We start from the raw sequence: 18,522 nt of genomic DNA, 5'->3' as shown, positions 1-18,522 counted from the left end.
CCTGAGATGTCCTCGTGTCCCTCCAGGGTGGCCGCTGACCACAGCGTGGACACCTCTGTGTGTGTGTGTGTGACACTGACCCTGGGTGACCCTCTTTGACCCCAAATGACCCCGTGTGACCCTGAGTGACGCTTTGTGACCCCAAATGACCCTGAGGTGTCCCCATGTCCCTCCAGGGTGGCCGCTGACCACAGCGTGGACACCTCTGTGTGTGTGTGACACTGACCCTGTGTGACCCCTGTATGACCCCGTGTGACCCTGAGTGACCCCGTATGACCCCATGTGACCCCAAGATGTCCCCGTGTCCCCCCTGGGTGGCCGCTGACCACAGCGTGGACACCTCTGTGTGTGTGGCACTGACCCTGTGTGACACTGTATGACCCCTGTATGACACCATGTGACTCTGTGTGACCCCAAATGACCCCGTGTGACCCTGAGTGACACTTTGTGACCCCGTGTGACCCCGAGGTGTCCCCGTGTCCCCCAGGGTGGCCGCTGACCACAGTGTGGACACCTCTGTGTGTGTGTGACACTGACCCTGTGTGACCCTGTATGACCCCTGTATGACACCATGTGACTCTGTGTGACCCCAAATGACCCCATGTGACCCTGAGTGACACTTTGTGACCCCAAATGACCCCGAGGTGTCCCCGTGTCCCCCAGGGTGGCCGCTGACCACAGCGTGAACACCTCTGTGTGTGTGTGACACTGACCCTGTGTGACCCCTGTATGACCCCTTGTATGACACCATGTGACTCTGTGTGACCCTGTATGACCCCGTGTGACCCCGTGTGACCCTGAGTGACACTTTGTGACCCCAAATGACCCCGAGGTGTCCCCGTGTCCCGCAGGGTGGCCGCTGACCACAGCGTGGACAACACGTCGTCGCTGCTGGCCGAGTGGCTGGGCCGCGTGCGGGGCCGCTACCACCGCGTGCTCTGGAGGCACCAGGAGGAGCCCACGTGAGCCTGGGGGGCTTTGGGGGGCTCTGACCCATCCTGGGGGGGCTCTGACACGTTTGGGGGCTCTCAGAAGCATTTTTGGGGAGCTCAGAACTGTCTTTGTGGGGCTCAGAAGCATTTTTGGGGAGCTCAGAACTGGCTTTGGGGGACTCTGACATGTTTGGGGGGCTCTGACACGTTTGAGGGGCTCTCAGAAGCGTTTTTGGGGGGCTCAGAACTGTCTTTGGGGGTCTCAGAACTGTCTTTGGGGGGCTCAGAAGCGTTTTTGGGGGGCTCAGATTTCGGGGGTCTCTCCCTGGATTTGGGGGGGGTCTCCCAGGATTTTGGGGTGTCTGAGGTGCCCCCCCCGGTGCCCCCCAGGTCGTTCCCGGACGAGGAGGGCCCCAAGCACTGGAGCCCCGCGCGCTACGAGCACGTGATGAGGCTGCGCCAGGAGGCCCTGGAGGCCGCCCGGGCCATGTGGGCCGATTACCTGCTGGTACGGGGGGGGGGGATGTGGGGAGGGGGCCCCGAATTTGGGGAGGGGTCCCCAAGGGTCCCTCAAGGGTCCCCAAGGGTCCCTGAGCACCCTCAAAGGGGACAAACCCAGCCCCGGGGTGGGGGACAATGGGGACACCCAGGGCTGGGTTTGAACCCATTGGCCGTGTTTGAATTTGGGGAGGGGTCCCTGAGTTTGGGGGGGGGTCCCCAAGGGTCCCTGAGCCCCCTCAAAGGGGACAAACCCAGCCCCGGGGTGGGGGACATTGGAGACACCCAGGGCTGGGTTTGAACCCAGTGGCTGTGTTTGAATTGGGGAGGGGTCCTGAATTTAGGGAGGGGTCCCTGAATTTGGGAAGAGGTCCCTGAATTTAGGGAGGGGTCCCTGAATTTGGGGAGGGGTCCTCAAGGGTCCCCAAGGGTCCCTGAGCCCCCTCAAAGGGGACAAACGCAGCCCCGGGGTGGGGGACACTGGGGACAGCCCCGGTTGGGTTTGAACCCAGTGGCTGTGTTTGAATTGGGGAGGGGTCCTGAATTTGGGGAGGGGTCCTGAATGTGGAGAGGGGTCCCTGAATTTGGGGAGGGGTCCCCAAGGGTCCCTGAGCCCCCTCAAAGGGGACAAACCCAGCCCTGGTGTGGGGGACACTGGGGACACCCAGGGTTGAGAGTGGTTCTGTTGGAATTTGGGGTGGTTCTGAATGTGGGGAGGGGTCCCTGAATTTGGGGAGGGGTCCCCAAGGGTCCCTGAACCCCCTCAAAGGGGACAAACCCAGCCCTAGGGTGGGGGACAATGGGGACACCCAGGGCTGGGTTTGAACCCAGTGGCTGTTTTTGAATTGGGGAGGAGTCCTGAATTTGGGGAGGGGTCCCTGAATTTGGGGAGGGGTCCCCAAGGGTCTCTGAGCACCGGGGAAGGGTCCCCAGGCCCCCCAAAGGGGACAAACCCGGCCCCAGAGAGGACAAACCCAGCCCTGGGGTGGGGGACAATGGGGACACCCAGGCCCAGGTGTCTCATTTGAGGGTGGTCCTGAATGTGGGGAGGGGTCTCTGAATTTGGGGAGGGGTCCCCCAAGGGTCACTGAGCCCTGGGGAGGGGGGAAAAGTCCCCTCAAAAGGGACAAACCCAGCCCCGAGGTGGGGGACACTGGGGACACCCAGGGCTGGGTTTGAACCCAGTGGCTGTGTTTGAATTGGGGAGGGGTCCCTGAATTTGGGGAGGGGTCCCTGAATTTGGGGAGGGGTCCCCAAGGGTCCCTGAGCCCCTCAAAGGGGACAAACCCAGCCCTGGGGTGGGGGACAATGGGGACACCCAGGGCTGGGTTTGAACCCAGTGGCTGTGTTTGAATTGGGGAGGGGTCCTGAATTTGGGGAGGGGTCCCTGAGCCCCCTCAAAGGGGACAAACCCAGCCCTAGCATGGGGGACAATGGGGACACCCAGGGTTGAGTGTGCTTCTGTCAGAATTTGGGGTGGTTCTGAATTTGGGGAGGGGGTCCCGAATTTGGGGAGGGGTCCCCAAGGGTCCCTGAGCCCCCTCAAAGGGGACAAACCCAGCCCTAGGGTGGGGGACACTGGGGACACCCAGGGCTGGGTTTGAACCCAGTGGCTGTGTTTGAATTGGGGAGGGGTCCTGAATGTGGGGAGGGGTCCCTGAATTTGGAGAGGGGTCCCTAAATTTGGGGAGGGGGCCCCGAATTTGGGGAGGGGGCCCCAAGGATCCCTGAGCCCCCTCAAAGGGGACAAACCCAGCCCTGGTGTGGGGGACATTGGGGACACCCAGGGTTGAGTGTGGTTCTGTTGGAATTTGGGGTGGTTCTGCATTTGGGGAGGGGTCCCGAATTTGGGGAGGGGTCCCCAAGGGTCACTGAGCCCTGGGGAGGGGGGAAAAGTCCCCTCAAAGGGGACAAACCCAGCCCTAGGGTGGGGGACAATGGGGACGCCCAGGGCTGGGTTTGAACCCAGTGGCTGTGTTTGAATTGGGGAGGGGTCCTGAATTTGGGGAGGGGTCCCCAAGGCTCCCTCAAGGGTCACTGAGCCCTGGGGAGGGGGGAAAAGTCCCCTCAAAGGGACAAACCCAGCCCCGGGGTGGGGGACAATGGGGACACCCAGGGCTGGGTTTGAACCCAGTGGCCGTGTTTGAATTGGGGAGGGGTCCCTGAATTTAGGGAGGGGTCCCTGAATTTGGGGAGGAGTCCTGAATTTGGGGAGGGGTCCCCCAAGGGTCCCTGAGCCCCCTCAAAGCGGACAAACCCAGCCCTGGTGTGGGGGACACTGGGGACACCCAGGGTTGAGAGTGGTTCTGTTGGAATTTGGGGTGGTTCTGCATTTGGGGAGGGGTCCCTGAATTTGGGGAGGGGTCCCCAAGGGTCCCTGAGCACCGGGGAGGGGGGAAAAGTCCCCTCAAAGGGGACAAACCCAGCCCTAGGGTGGGGGATAATGGGGACACCCAGGGCTGGGTTTGAATCCAGTGGCTGTGTTTGAATTGGGGAGGGGTCCTGAATGTGGGGAGGGGTCCCTGAATTTGGGGAGGGGTCCCTGAATTTGGGGAGGGGTCCCCAAGGGTCTCTGAGCACCGGGGAGGGGTCCCCAGGCCCCCCAAAGGGGACAAACCCGGCCCCAGAGAGGACAAACCCAGCCCCAAGGTGGGGGACAATGGGGACACCCAGGGCTGGGTTTGAACCCAGTGGCTGTGTTTGAATTGGGGAGGGGTCCTGAATGTGGGGAGGGGTCCCCAAGGGTCTCTGAGCACCGGGGAGGGGTCCCCAGGCCCCCCAATGGGGACAAACCCGGCCCCAGAGAGGACAAACCCAGCCCCGGGGTGGGGGACAATGGGGACACCCAGGCCCAGGTGTCTCATTTGAAGGTGGTCCTGAATGTGGGGAGGGGTCTCTGAATTTGGGGAGGGGTCCCCAAGGGTCCCCCAAGGGTCACTGAGCCCTGGGGAGGGGGGAAAAGTCCCCTCAAAGGGGACAAACCCAGCCCTAGGGTGGGGGACAATGGGGACACCAAGGGCTGGGTTTGAACCCAGTGGCTGTGTTTGAATTGGGGAGGGGTCCTGAATGTGGGGAGGGGTCCCTGAATTTGGGGAGGGGTCCCCAAGGGTCCCTGAGCCCCCTCAAAGGGGACAAACCCAGCCCTGAGGTGGGGGACATTGGGGACACCCAAGGCTGGGTTTGAACCCAGTGGCTGTGTTTGAATTGGGGAGGGGTCCTGAATTTGGGGAGGGGTCCCTAAATTTGGGGAGGGGGCCCCGAATTTGGGGAGGGGGCCCCAAGGATCCCTGAGCCCCCTCAAAGGGGACAAACCCAGCCCTGGGGTGGGGGACACTGGGGACACCCAGTCTCAGGTGTGGCTGTGTCTGAATTTGGGGAGGGGTCCTGAATGTGGGGAGGGGTCCCAGGTGTGTCACAGGTGTGTCACAGATGTGTCACACAGGTGTATCACAGGTGTCACAGGTGTGTCACAGGTGTGTCCCAGGTGTATCACAGGTGTGTCCCAGGTGTGTCACAGGTGTAACTCAGGTGTGTCACAGGTGTGTCACACAGGTGTAACTCAGGTGTAAATCAGGTGTCACACAGGTGTAACTCAGGTGTAAATCAGGTGTCACACAGGTGTGTCCCAGGTGTGTCCCAGGTGTCACACAGGTGTGTCACAGGTGTGTCACAGGTGTCACACAGGTGTGTCACAGGTGTGTCACAGGTGTCACACAGGTGTGTCAGATGTCACACAGGTGTCACACAGGTGTGTCACAGGTATGTCCCCCGCAGTTCCTGGACGCTGATAACGTCCTGGTGAACCCCGACACGCTGGGGGTGTCCCAGGTGTGTCACAAGTGTGTCCCAGGTGTGTCACAGGTGTGTCACACAGGTGTGTCCCAGGTGTGTCCCAGGTGTGTCACAAGTGTGTCCCAGGTGTCACACAGGTGTGTCACACAGGTGTGTCCCAGGTGTATCCCAGGTGTGTCCCAGGTGTGTCCTAGGTGTGTCAGGTGTCACACAGGTGTCACACAGGTGTGTCCCAGGTGTGTCACAGGTGTGTCCCTGTCGCAGTTCCTGGACGCAGACAACGTCCTGGTGAACCCCGACACGCTGGCCGTGCTGGTGGCCGAGAACAGAACGGTGGTGGCGCCCATGCTGGACTCGCGCGCGGCCTACTCCAACTTCTGGTGCGGCATCACCCCGCAGGTGAGGGCGGGCACAGGGCAGGGTGTGGCACTGACGGGTGAGGGTGTGGCACTGACAGGGGAGGGCGGGCACAGGTGAGGGTGTGGCACTAAAGGGGAAGGGTGGGCACAGGTGAGGGTGTGGCACTGACGGGGGAGGGTGTGGCACTGACAGGGGAGGGCGGGCACAGGTGAGGGTGGGCACAGGTGAGGGTGTGGCACTGATGGGTGAGGGCACAGACAGGTGAGGGCGTGGCCATTCACTCATTCCCAGTGGTCATTCCTGCATTCCTGGCCCCACTCCCAGTGGTCATTCAGTGGTCACATTATGGTCACTCAGCGGTCTCTCAGTGGTCACTCAGTGGTCAATCCCCCATTCCCAGTGGTCACTCAGCGGTCACTCAGCGGTCACTCCCCCATTCCCAGCGGTCACTCAGTGGTCACTCCGTGGTCACTCATTGGTCACTCCCTCCCCAGGGCTATTACCGGCACACGGCCGCCTGCCTGCCGATCCCAGTGGTCACTCAGTGGTCACTCCCTCCCCAGGGCTATTACCGGCGCACGGCCTCCTACCTGCCGATCCCATTGGTCACTCAGTGGTCACTCAGTGGTCACTCCCGTTCCCAGGGCTATTACCGGCGCACGGCCGCCTACCTGCCGATCCCATTGGTCACTCAGTGGTCACTCAGTGGTCACTCCCGTTCCCAGGGCTATTACCGGCGCACGGCCGCCTACCTGCCGATCCCATTGGTCACTCAGTGGTCACTCATTGGTCACTCAGGGGTCACTCAGGGTCACTCAGTGGTCACTCCCCCATTCCTGGTGGTCACTCAGTGGTCACTCATTGGTCACTCCTGTTCCCAGGGCTATTACCAGCGCATGGCCGCCTACCTGCCGATCCCATTGATCACTCAGTGGTCACTCAATGGTCACTCAGTGGTCACTCATTGGTCACTCCCGTTCCCAGGGCTATTACCGGCGCACGGCCGCCTGCCTGCCGATCCCATTGGTCACTCAGTGGTCACTCATTGGTCACTCAGCGGTCACTCAGCGGTCACTCAGTGGTCACTCAGTAGTCACTCATTGGTCACTCAGCGGTCACTCAGTAGTCACTCAGTGGTCACTCAGTGGTCACTCAGTGGTCACTCAGCGGTCACTCAGCGGTCACTCAGTGGTCACTCAGCGGTCACTCATTGGTCACTCAGTGGTCACTCCCGTTCCCAGGGCTATTACCGGCGCACGGCCGCCTACCTGCCGATCCCATTGGTCACTCAGTGGTCACTCAGTGGTCACTCAGTGGTCACTCAGTGGTCACTCATTGGTCACTCCTGTTCCCAGGGCTATTACCGGCGCACGGCCGCCTACCTGCCGATCCCATTGGTCACTAAGCGGTCACTCATTGGTCACTCATTGGTCACTCCTGTTCCCAGGGCTATTAGCGGCACACGGCCGCCTACCTGCCGATCCCATTGGTCACTCATTGGTCACTCAGTGGTCACTCCCGTTCCCAGGGCTATTACCGGCGCACGGCCGCCTGCCTGCCGATCCCATTGGTCACTCATTGGTCACTCAGTGGTCACTCCCGTTCCCAGGGCTATTACCGGCGCACGGCCGCCTACCTGCCGATCCCATTGGTCACTCAGTGGTCACTCAGTGGTCACTCATTGGTCACTCTCCCTCCCCAGGGCTATTACCGGCGCACGGCCGCCTACCAGCCGATCCCATTGGTCACTCAGTGGTCACTCATTGGTCACTCAGTGGTCACTCCCGTTCCCAGGGCTATTACCGGCGCACGGCCGCCTACCTGCCGATCCCATTGGTCACTCAATGGTCACTCATTGGTCACCCATTGGTCACTCCCGTTCCCAGGGCTATTACCGGCGCACGGCCGCCTACCTGCCGATCCCATTGGTCACTCAATGGTCACTCAGTGGTCACTCATTGGTCACCCATTGGTCACTCTGTTCCCAGGGCTATTACCGGCGCACGGCCGCCTACCTGCCGATCCCATTGGTCACTCAGTGTCACTCATTGGTCACTCGTTGGTCACTCATTGGTCACTCCCCAGGGCTATTACCGGCGCACGGCCGCCTACCTGCCGATCCCATTGGTCACTCAGTGTCACTCAGTGGTCACTCATTGGTCACTCATTGGTCACTCCCGTTCCCAGGGCTATTACCGGCGCACGGCCGCCTACCTGCCGATCCGGCGCCGGGAGCGCCGCGGCTGCTTCGCGGTGCCCATGGTGCACTCGACGTTCCTGCTGGACCTGCGCCGGGAGCGCGCGCGGCGCCTGGCCTTCCACCCGCCCCCGCCCGGCTACGGCGGGCCCTGGGACGACATCCTGGTGTTCGCCGCCGCCTGCCGGCACGCCGGTGAGCACCGGCAACGGGCATGGCTTGGGTTGGGATTGATGGGTTGGGTTGGGGTTGAGATTGTTGGGTTGGGATTGGAACGACATCCTGGTGTTCGCCGCCGCCTGCCGGCACGCCGGTGAGCATCGGCAACAGGCATGGGTTGGGTTGGGATTGTTGGGTTGGGTTGGGTTGGGATTGGGTTGTTGGGTTGGGTTGGGGTTTTTGGGTTGCGTTGGGGTTGGGTTGGGATTGGGACGACATCCTGGTGTTCGCCGCCGCCTGCCGGCACGCCGGTGAGGGTTGGATAATGGGTTGGGTTGATTTGGGTTGGGATGGGATTGATGAGTTGGGTTGGGTTGAGTTGGGTTGGAATTGATGGGTTGGGACGACATCCTGGTGTTTGCCGCCGCCTGCCGGCACGCTGGTGAGGATGGGGCATTGTTGGGTTGGGATTGTTGGGTTGGGATTGTTGGGTTGGGTTGAGTTGAGTTGGGTTGGGATTGTTGGGTTGGGTTGGGATTGTTGGGTTGGGTTGGGTTGAGTTGGGTCGGGATTGTTGGGTTGGGTTGGGATTGGGACGACATCCTGGTGTTCGCCGCCGCCTGCCGGCACGCCGGTGAGGATGGGGGATTGTTGGGTTGGGTTGGGATGGGATTGATGGGTTGGGTTGGGTTGAGTTGGGATTGTTGGGTTGGGTTGGGGTTGAGATTGTTGGGTTGGGTTGGGGTTGAGATTGTTGGGTTGGGTTGGGATGACATCCTGGTGTTCGCCGCCGCCTGCTGGCATGCCGGTGAGGATGGGGGATTGTTGGGTTGGGTTGGGATTGTTGGGTTGGGTTGGGGTTGGGATTGTTGGGTTGGGTTGGGTTAGGACGACATCCTGGTGTTTGCCGCCGCCTGCCGGCACGCCGGTGAGCATCGGCAACGGGCATGGGTTGGGTTGGGTTTGTTGGCTTGGCTTGGGGTTGAGATTGTTGGGTTGGGTTGGGTTGGGATGGGATTGACGAGTTGGGTTGGGTTGGGTTGGGATTGGGACGACATCCTGGTGTTCGCCGCCGCCTGCCGGCACGCCGGTGAGCATCGGCAACGGGCATGGGTTGGCTTGGGATTGTTGGCTTGGGTTGGGTTGGGGTTGAGATTGTTGGGTTGGGTTGGGTTGGGTTGGGTTGGGATGACATCCTGGTGTTCGCCGCCGCCTGCCGGCACGCCGGTGAGCATTGGCAATGGGCGTGGCTTGGGTTGGGATTGTTGGGTTGGGTTGGGATTGTTGGGTTGGGTTGGGTTGCGTTGGGACGACATCCTGGTGTTCGCCGCCGCCTGCCGGCACGCCGGTGAGGATAATGGGTTGGGGTGGGATTGTTGGGTTGGGTTGGGATTCAGATTGTTGTGTTGAGTTGGGATGGGATGGGATTGATGAGTTGGGTTGGGATTGATGTGTTGGGACGACATCCTGGTGTTCGCCGCCGCCTGCCGGCACACCGGTGAGGCTTGGATAATGGGTTGGGTTGGGATTGTTGGGTTGGGTTGAGTTGATTTGGGTTGGAATGGGATTGATGAGTTGGGTTGGGTTGTGTTGGGTTGGGATTGATGGGTTGGGACGACATCCTGGTGTTCGCCGCCTCCTGCCAGCACGCCGGTGAGGATGGGGATTGTTGGGTTGGGTTGAGTTGGGTTGGGATTGTTGGGTTGGGTTGGGTTGAGTTGGGTTGGGATTGTTGGGTTAGGATTGTTGGGTTGGGTTGGGATTGTTGGGTTGGGTTGGGTTGGGTTGAGTTGGGTTGGGATTGTTGGGTTAGGATTGTTGGGTTGGGTTGGGTTGGGTTGGGATTGTTGGGTTAGGATTGTTGGGTTGGGTTGGGATTGTTGGGTTGGGTTGGGATTGATGGGTTCAGTTGCGATTGTTGGGTTGCATTGGGTTGGGTTGGGTTGAGTTGGGTTTGGTGGGTTGAGTTAGGTTGGGTTGGCATTGTTGGGTTGGGTTGACTTGGGTTTAGTTGGGGTTGTTGGATTGGGTTGGGATTGTTGGGTTGACTTGGGTTGGGTTGACTTGGGTTGGGATGGGATTGATGAATTGGGACGACATCCTGGTCTTCGCTGCCGCCTGCTGCCACGCCGGTGAGCATCGGCAATGCCATTGGTGGGATTGGATTGTTAGGTTGGGTTGGGATTGTTGGGTTGGGTTGGTTTGGTTTCAGTTGAATTGGGTTGAGTTGGGCTGGGATTTGAGATCGACTTCGGGTGATCCCAACACAGGAGTGATCCCCCCATCCTGATCCTGCTCTGGTTCCATTCCTGACCCCAATCCCGAGGGATCCCATTCCCAATCCCTGATGTTCCTGATCCCAGTCCCAACCCATTCCCAGGGGTGCAGATGTTCGTGTCCAACCGGGAGCAGTTCGGGTTCCCGTTATTCCCAATCCCAATCCCGTTATTCCCGTTCTCCCAGGGGTGCAGATGTTCGTGTCCAACCGGGAGCAGTTCGGGTTCCCATTCCCAATCCCATTCCCAATCCCGTTATTCCCATTATCCCAGGGGTGCAGATGTTCGTGTCCAACCGGGAGCAGTTCAGGTTCCCATTCCCAATCCCATTATTCCCAACATTCCCAGGGGTGCAGATCTTTGTGTCCAACCGGGAGCAGTTCGGGTTCCCATTCCCAATCCCAATCCCAATCCCGTTATCCCAGGGGTGCAGATGTTCGTGTCCAACCGGGAGCAGTTCGGGTTCCCGTTATTCCCGTTATTCCCGTTATCCCAGGGGTGCAGATGTTCGTGTCCAACCGGGAGCAGTTCCCAATCCCATTCCCAATCCCATTCCCATTCCCGTTATTCCCATTATTCCCAATATTCCCAGGGGTGCAGATGTTCATGTCCAACTGGGAGCAGTTCGGGTTCCCAATCCCGTTATTCCCATTATTCCCAATCCCGTTATTCCCGTTATCCCAGGGGTGCAGATGTTCGTGTCCAACCAGGAGCAGTTCGGGTTCCCATTCCCAATCCCAATCCCATTCCCAATCTCGTTATTCCCGTTATCCCAGGGGTGCAGATGTTCGTGTCCAACCGGGAGCAGTTCGGGTTCCCGTTCCCGTTCCCAATCCCGTTATTCCCGTTATTCCCGTTATTCCCGTTATTCCCGTTATTCCCAGGGGTGCAGATGTTCGTGTCCAACCGGGAGCAGTTTGGGTTCCCGTTAATCCCGTTATTCCCGTTATTCCGGTTATTCCCAATCCCGTTATTCCCGTTAATCCCGTTATTCCCGTTATCCCAGGGGTGCAGATGTTCGTGTCCAACCGGGAGCAGTTCGGGTTCCCAATCCCGTTATTCCCAACATTCCCGTTATTCCCGTTATTCCCAACATTCCCAGGGGTGCAGATGTTCGTGTCCAACCGGGAGCAGTTCGGGTTCCCGTTATTCCCGTTATTCCCGTTATTCCCGTTCTCCCAGGGGTGCAGATGTTCGTGTCCAACCGGGAGCAGTTCTGTTCCCAATCCCAATCCCGTTATTCCCAACATTCCCAACATTCCCAGGGGTGCAGATGTTCGTGTCCAACCGGGAGCAGTTCGGGTTCCCGTTATTCCCGTTATTCCCGTTATTCCCAATCCCATTCCAGGGGTGCAGATGTTCGTGTCCAACCGGGAGCAGTTCGGGTTCCTGCCGGTGCCGCTGCGCTCCCAGAGCTCCCTGCGGGACGAGGCCGAGAACTTCCTGCACGTGCAGCTGGAGATCATGGGTGAGAGCCCGAGGGATCCCAATGGATCCGGGGCCTTGGGATCCTGGGGAGAGAAGGATCCCGATGGATCCTGATGGATTCAGAATTTTGGGATCATGGGGAGAGAAGGATCCTAATGAATCCCAATGGATTCAGGGCTTTGGGTTTGGGGGAAGGAAGAATCCCAATGGATCCCGATGGATTCAGGGATTGTGGGGAGGAGAAGGATCCAGGGATGGGAGCCCTGGGACTGGGAATTCTTCACCCCCAGGATGGGAAATGTTCCGCTGGGATCTGGGGCTCATTCCCATGGGATTTGGGGCTCATTCCCATGGGATTTGAGGACCAATTCCCATGGGATTGGGCGCCCATTCTCATGAAATTTAGGTCTCATTTCCTATGGGATTTGGGGCTCATTCCCGTGGGATTTGGGGCCCATTCCCATGGGATTTAGGACTCATTTCCATTGAATTTTGGGCCCATTCCTTTGGGATTCGGGGCTCATTCCCATGGGATTTGGGGCTGATTCCTTTGGGATTTGGGGCCAATTCCCTCAAGATTTAGGGCCCATTTCCCACAGGATTTGGGGCTGATTTCCCATGGGATTTGCGGCTCATTTCCATGGGATTTTGGGGGCCCATTCTCATTGGATTTGAGACTCACTCCCATGGGATTTTGGGCTGATTCCTTTGGGATTTGGGGCCCATTTCCCACAGGATTTGGGGCCCATTCCCATGGGATTTGGGGTGCATTCCCATGGGATTTTGGGGCTCATTCCCATGGGATTTTGGGGCCAATTCCTTTGGGATTTTGGAGCCCATTCCCGTGGGATTTGGGGCTCATTCCCATGGGATTTTGGGGCTCATTCCTTTGGGATTTGGGGGCTCATTCCCATGGGATTTAGGGCCAATTCCTTTGGGATTTTGGGGCTGATTCCTTTGGGATTTAGGGACCAATTCCCATGGGATTTGTGGGCTCATTCCTATGGGATTTTGGGGCCCATTCCCACAAGATTTGGGGCCCATTCCCATGGGCTATGGGACAAATTCCTTTGGGATTTTGGGGCTGATTTCTGTGTGATTTGGGGCTCATTCCCATGGGATTTACGGCTGATTCCTTTGGGATTTGAGACTCATTCCCATGGGATTTGGGGCTGATTCCTTTGGGATTTAGGGCCCATTCCCCTGGGATTTGGGGGCCCATTCCCATGGGATTTGGGGCTCATTCCCATGGGATTTGGGGCCACAATTCCTTTGGGATTTGGGGACCAATTCCCATGGGATTTGAGACCCATTCCCATGGGATTTGGGGCCCATTCCCGTGGGATTTGGGGATGATTCCTTTGGGATTTAGGGACCAATTCCCATGGGATTCGGGGCTCATTCCCATGGTATTTGGGGTCAATTCCTTTGGGATTTTGGGGCTGATTCCTTTGGGATTTTGGGGCTCATTCCCATGGGATTTTGGGGCTCATTCCCACGGGATTTGGGGCTCATTCCCTCGAGATTTGGGGCTCACTCCTATGGGATTTGGGGCCACAATTCCTTTGGGATTTTGGGGCTGATTCCCATTGGATTTGGGGTCCATTCCCATGGGATTTGAGGACCCATTCCTTTGGGATTTTGGGGCTGATTCCTTTGGGATTTGGGGGCTCATTCCCATGGGATTTGGGGGCCCATTCCCATGGGATTTGGGACTCATTCCCACAAGATTTGGGGCTCACTCCCATGGGATTTGGGGCCAATTCCTTTGGGATTTTGGGGCTGATTCATTTGGGATTTGGGACCCATTCCCATGGGTTTTGGGGCCAATTCCTTTGGGATTTTGGGGCTGATTGCCATGGGATTTAGGGACCAATTCCTATGGGATTTGAGGAACTATTCCTTTGGGATTTAGGGCCCATTCTCATGGAATTTGGGGCCCATTCCCATGGGATTTGGGGCTGATTCCTTTGGCATTTAGGGCCCATTCCCACGGGATTTGGGGCCCATTCCCATGGGATTTTGGGGCTGATTTCTGTGGGATTTAGGGACCAATTCCCATGGGATTGGGCGCCCATTCTCATGAAATTTAGGTCTCATTTCCTATAGAATTTGGGGCCCAGTTCCTTTGGGATTTGGGGCCCATTCCCATGGGATTTAGGACTCATTTGCATTGAATTTTGGGCCCATTCCTTTGGGATTTGGGGCTCATTCCCATGGGATTTTGGGGCTCATTCCTTTGGGATTTGGGGGCTCATTCCCATGGGATTTGGGGCTCATTCCCATGGGATTTGGGTTGAGTCCTGTGGGATTTGGGGCTCATTCCCGTGGGATTTAGGGCCCATTCCCATGGGATTTGGGGGCCCATTCCCCTGGGATTTAGGGCCCATTCCCATGGGATTTGGAGCTCACTCCGATGGGATTTTGGGGCTCATTCCTTTGGGATTTGGGGCTCATTCCCACAGGATTTGGGGCTGATTCCTTTGGGATTTTGGGGCTGATTCCTTTGGGATTTAGGGCCCATTCCTTTGGGATTTGGGGCTCATTCCCATGGGATTTTGGGGCCCATTCCCATTGGATTTGGGGCCTATTCCCACGGGATTTGGGGCTTATTTCCATGGATTTGGGACTGATTCCTTTGGGATTTGGGGCTCATTCCCATGGGATTTGGGGCTCATTCCCATGGGATTTGGGGCCCATTCCCATGGGATTTTGGGGCCAATTCCCATTGGATTTGGGGCTCACTCCGATGGGATTTTGGGGCTCATTCCTTTGGGATTTGGGGCTCATTCCCACGGGATTTGGGGCTGATTCCTTTGGGATTTTGGGGCTCATTCCTTTGGGATTTGGGGCTCATTCCCATGGGATTTGGGGCTCATTCCCACAGGATTTGGGGCTGATTCCTTTGGGATTTTGGGGCTCATTCCTTTGGGATTTGGGGCTCATTCCCATGGGATTTTGGGACTCATTCCCACAAGATTTGGGGCCCATTCCCACGGGATTTGTGGCTTATTTCCATGGATTTGGGACTGATTCCTTTGGGATTTTGGGGCTCATTCCCATGGGGTTTTGGGGCCCATTCCCATGGGATTTGGGGCCTATTCCCACGGGATTTTGGGGTTCATTCCCACGGGATTTGAGACTCATTCCCACAAGATTTGGGGCCCATTCCCATGGGGTTTTGGGGCTCATTCCTTTGGGATTTGGGGGCTCATTCCCATGGGATTTGGGACTCACTCCGATGGGACTTTGGGGCTCATTCCCATGGGATTTTGGGCCCATTCCCGTGGGATTTGGGGTCCATTCCTTTGGGATTTTGGGCTCATTCCCATGGGATTTTGGGGCTCATTCCCACAAGATTTGGGGCTCATTCCCATGGGATTTAGGGCTGATTCCTTTGGGATTTGGGGCTGATTCCTTTGGGATTTTGGGGCCAATTCCTTTGGGATTTGGGGCTCATTCCCATGGGATTTTGGGCTGATTCCCACGGGATTTGGGGGCCCATTCCCATGGGATTTGGGGCTGATTCCTCTGGGATTTTGGGGCTCATTCCCACAAGATTTGGGCCTCATTCCCATGGGATTTGGGGCTGATTCCTTTGGGATTTGGGGCCCATTCCCATGGGATTGGGGGCCCATCCTCATGAAATTTACGGCCCATTCCCATGGGATTTGGGGCCCATTCCCGAAGATTTTGGACCAATTCCTTTGGGATTGTGGGGCTCATTCCTTTGGGATTTTGGGATCAATTCCCATTGGATTTAGAGCCCATTCCTTTGGGATTTGGGTCTCATTCCTCTGGGATTTTGGGGCTGTTTTCTGTGGGATTTAGGGACCAATTCCCATGGGATTGGGCGCCCATTCTCATGAAATTTAGTTCTCATTTCCTATGGGATTTGGGGCCCAGTTCCTTTGGGATTTGGGGCTCATTCCCATGGGATTTGGGGCTGATTCCTTTGGGATTTTGGGGCCCATTCCCATGGGATTGGGGGCCCATTCCCACAGGATTTAGGGCTCATTCCTTTGGGATTTTGGGGCTGATTCCTTTGGGATTCGGGGCTCATTCCCATGGGATTTGGGGGCCAATTCCCATGGGATTTGGGGCTCATTCCCATTGGATTTGGAGCTCGTTCCCATGGGATTGGGGGCTCATTCTCACAAGATTTGGGGCTCATTCCCATGGGGTATGGGACCAATTCCTTTGGGATTTTGGGGCTCATTCCCATGGGATTTTGGGGCTCATTCCTTTGGGATTTAGGGGTGATTCCTTTGGGATTTTGGGACCAATTCCCATGGGACTTGAAGACCTATTTCTTTGGGATTTAGGGCTCATTCTCATGGAATTTGGGGCCCATTCCCATGGGATTTGGGGCTCATTCCCGTGGGATGTAGGGCTCATTCCCACAGGATTTGGGGCTCATTCCCATTGGATTTGGGGCCCATTCCTTTGGGATTTAGGGACCCATTCCTGTGGGATTTGGGGGCCCATTCCCACAGGATTTTGGGGCTCATTCCCATGGGATTTTGGGCTCATTCCCACAGGATTTGGGGCTCATTCCCATGGGATTTAGGACTCATTTCCATCGAATTTTGGGCCCATTCCTTTGGGATTTTGGGCTCATTCCCACAGGATTTGGGGCTCATTCCCATGGGATTTGGGGCTCATTCCTTTGGGATTTTGGGGCCCATTCCCATGGGATTTGGGGCCCATTCCCACGGGATTTTGGGGCCAATTCCTTTGGGATTTTGGGGCTGATTCCTTTGGGATTTAGGGACCAATTCCCATGGGATTTGGGGGTCCATTCCCACAAGATTTGGGGCTCATTCCCATGGGATTTGGGGCCCATTCCCATGGAATTTGGGGCTCATTCCCATGGGATTTGGGGCTCATTCCCACAAGATTTGGGGCTCATTCCCATGGGATTTGGGGCTCATTCCCACAAGATTTGGGGCTCATTCCCATGGGATTTGGGGCTGATTCCTTTGGGATTTGGGGCTCATTCCCATGGGATTTTGGGCTCATTCCCATGGGATTTTGGGGCTCATTCCCACAAGATTTGGGGCTCATTCCCGTGGGATTTGGGGCCACAATTCCTTTGGGATTTAGGGACCAGTTCCCATGGGATTTGAGACTCACTCCCATGGGATTTGGGGCCAATTCCTTTGGGATTTTGGGGCTCATTCCCATGGGATTTTGGGGCTGATTCCTTTGGGGTTTTGGGGCCCATTCCCTCGAGTTTTGGGGCTCATTTCCCACAGGATTTGGAGCTCATTCCCATGGGATTTGGGGCCAATTCCTTTGGGATTTTGGGGCTGATTCCTTTGGGATTTTGGGCTCATTCCCACGGGATTTTGGGGCCCATTCCCTCGAGATTTTGGGCTCATTTCCCACAGGATTTGGGGCTCATTCCCACAAGATTTGGGGCCCATTCCCTCGAGATTTGGGGCCCATTTCCCACAGGATTTGGGGCCCATTCTCATGGAATTTGGGGCCCATTCCCATGGGATTTAGGGCCCATTTCCCACGGGATTTGGGGCTCATTTCCATGGATTTGGGGCCCATCCCCATGGAATTTTGGGGCTCATTTCCATGGATTTAGGGCCCATCCCCACGGAATTTTCCCGTTCCCGCAGTGAAGCTGCCTCCGGCCGAGCCCTCCCCACACGTGTGGGTCCCTCCCAAGGTCCTGGACAAGCTGGGATTTGATGAGGTGGGAGCCCCTCCCTCGGAATTCCCTTCGGGATTTTGGGGCGTTTTCCACCTTTTCCTTGGGATTTTGGGGCGTTTTCCTCCTTTTCCTTGGGATTTTGGGGCATTTTCCACCTTTTCCTTGGCATTTTGGGTCATTTTCCACCTTTTCCTTGGCATTTTGGGGCATTTTCCACCTTTTCCTTGGGATTTTGGGTCATTTTCCTTCTTTATTTCTGGATTTTGGGTGAATCTCCTCAGATCTCTCAATTTCTCCCCCAGATTTTGGGTGAATTCCCCCAAATTTCCCCATTTTCCTCCTGGATTTCCCCATTTCCCCCTGGATTTTGAGTGAATCCCCCCAGATTTCCCCATTTTCCCCCAGACTTCCCCATTTCCCCCCCAATTTTGGCTGAATCCCCCCACATTTCCCCAATTTTTCCCCATTTTTCTCCTCAGTTTTCCCCAATTTTCCCCCATTTTTCTCCCCAGTTTCCCCAATTTTTCCCCATTTTTCTCCTCAGTTTTCCCCAATTTTTCCCCATTTTTCTCCTCAGTTTTCCCCAATTTTTCCCCATTTTCCCCCAGTTTTTCCCCATTTTCCTCACAGATTTTGGGTGAATTTCCCCATTCCCCCCCTGGATTTTGGGTGAATCTCCTCAGATCTCTCAAATTCTCCCCCAGATTTTGGGTGAATTCCCCCAAATTTCCCCATTTTCCTCCTGGATTTCCCCATTTTCCTCCTGGATTTCCCCATTTTCCCCTGGATTTTGGGTGAATCCCCCCAGATTTCCCCATTTCCCCCCCGATTTTGGGTGAATCCCCCACATTTCCCCAATTTTTCCCCATTTTTCTCCTCAGTTTTTCCCAATTTTTCCCCATTTTCTCCCCAATTTTTCCCCATTTTCTCCTCAGTTTTTCCCCATTTTCCTCACAGATTTTGGGTGAATTTCCCAATTCCCCCCTGGATTTTGGGTGAATCTCCTCAGATCTCTCAATTTCCCCCCCAGATTTTGGGTGAATTCCCCCAAATTTCCCCATTTTCCTCCTGGATTTCCCCATTTTCCCCTGGATTTTGAGTGAATCCCCCCCAGATTTCCCCATTTTCCCCCAGATTTCCACATTTTCCCCCCAATTTTGGCTGAATCCCCCCACGTTTCCCCAATTTTTCCCCATTTTCTCCTCAGTTTTT

The 18,522-nt window shown here is 56.7% G+C and overlaps 1 protein-coding gene across 1 annotated transcript in view; it reads left to right on the top strand.

The window, feature by feature from the left end:
• The window catches only part of LOC141725987 (procollagen galactosyltransferase 1-like), a 47,577-nt gene that overhangs the window by 2,430 nt on the left and 26,625 nt on the right, over positions 1–18,522 (top strand). Inside the window, exons 2-7 of the mRNA XM_074530152.1 lie at positions 852–962; positions 1,323–1,440; positions 5,487–5,621; positions 7,770–7,974; positions 11,563–11,682; positions 17,276–17,352. Coding sequence (XP_074386253.1) covers positions 852–962; positions 1,323–1,440; positions 5,487–5,621; positions 7,770–7,974; positions 11,563–11,682; positions 17,276–17,352 — 766 coding nt within the window. The remainder of the gene's footprint in view (positions 1–851; positions 963–1,322; positions 1,441–5,486; positions 5,622–7,769; positions 7,975–11,562; positions 11,683–17,275; positions 17,353–18,522) is intronic.

This window comes from Zonotrichia albicollis, chromosome 32, assembly GCF_047830755.1.
Source record: "Zonotrichia albicollis isolate bZonAlb1 chromosome 32, bZonAlb1.hap1, whole genome shotgun sequence".
Taxonomy (NCBI): Eukaryota; Metazoa; Chordata; class Aves; order Passeriformes; family Passerellidae; genus Zonotrichia; species Zonotrichia albicollis.
Note: the sequence above shows the minus strand (reverse complement) of the source record. Positions and strands in the feature narration are given on the sequence as shown.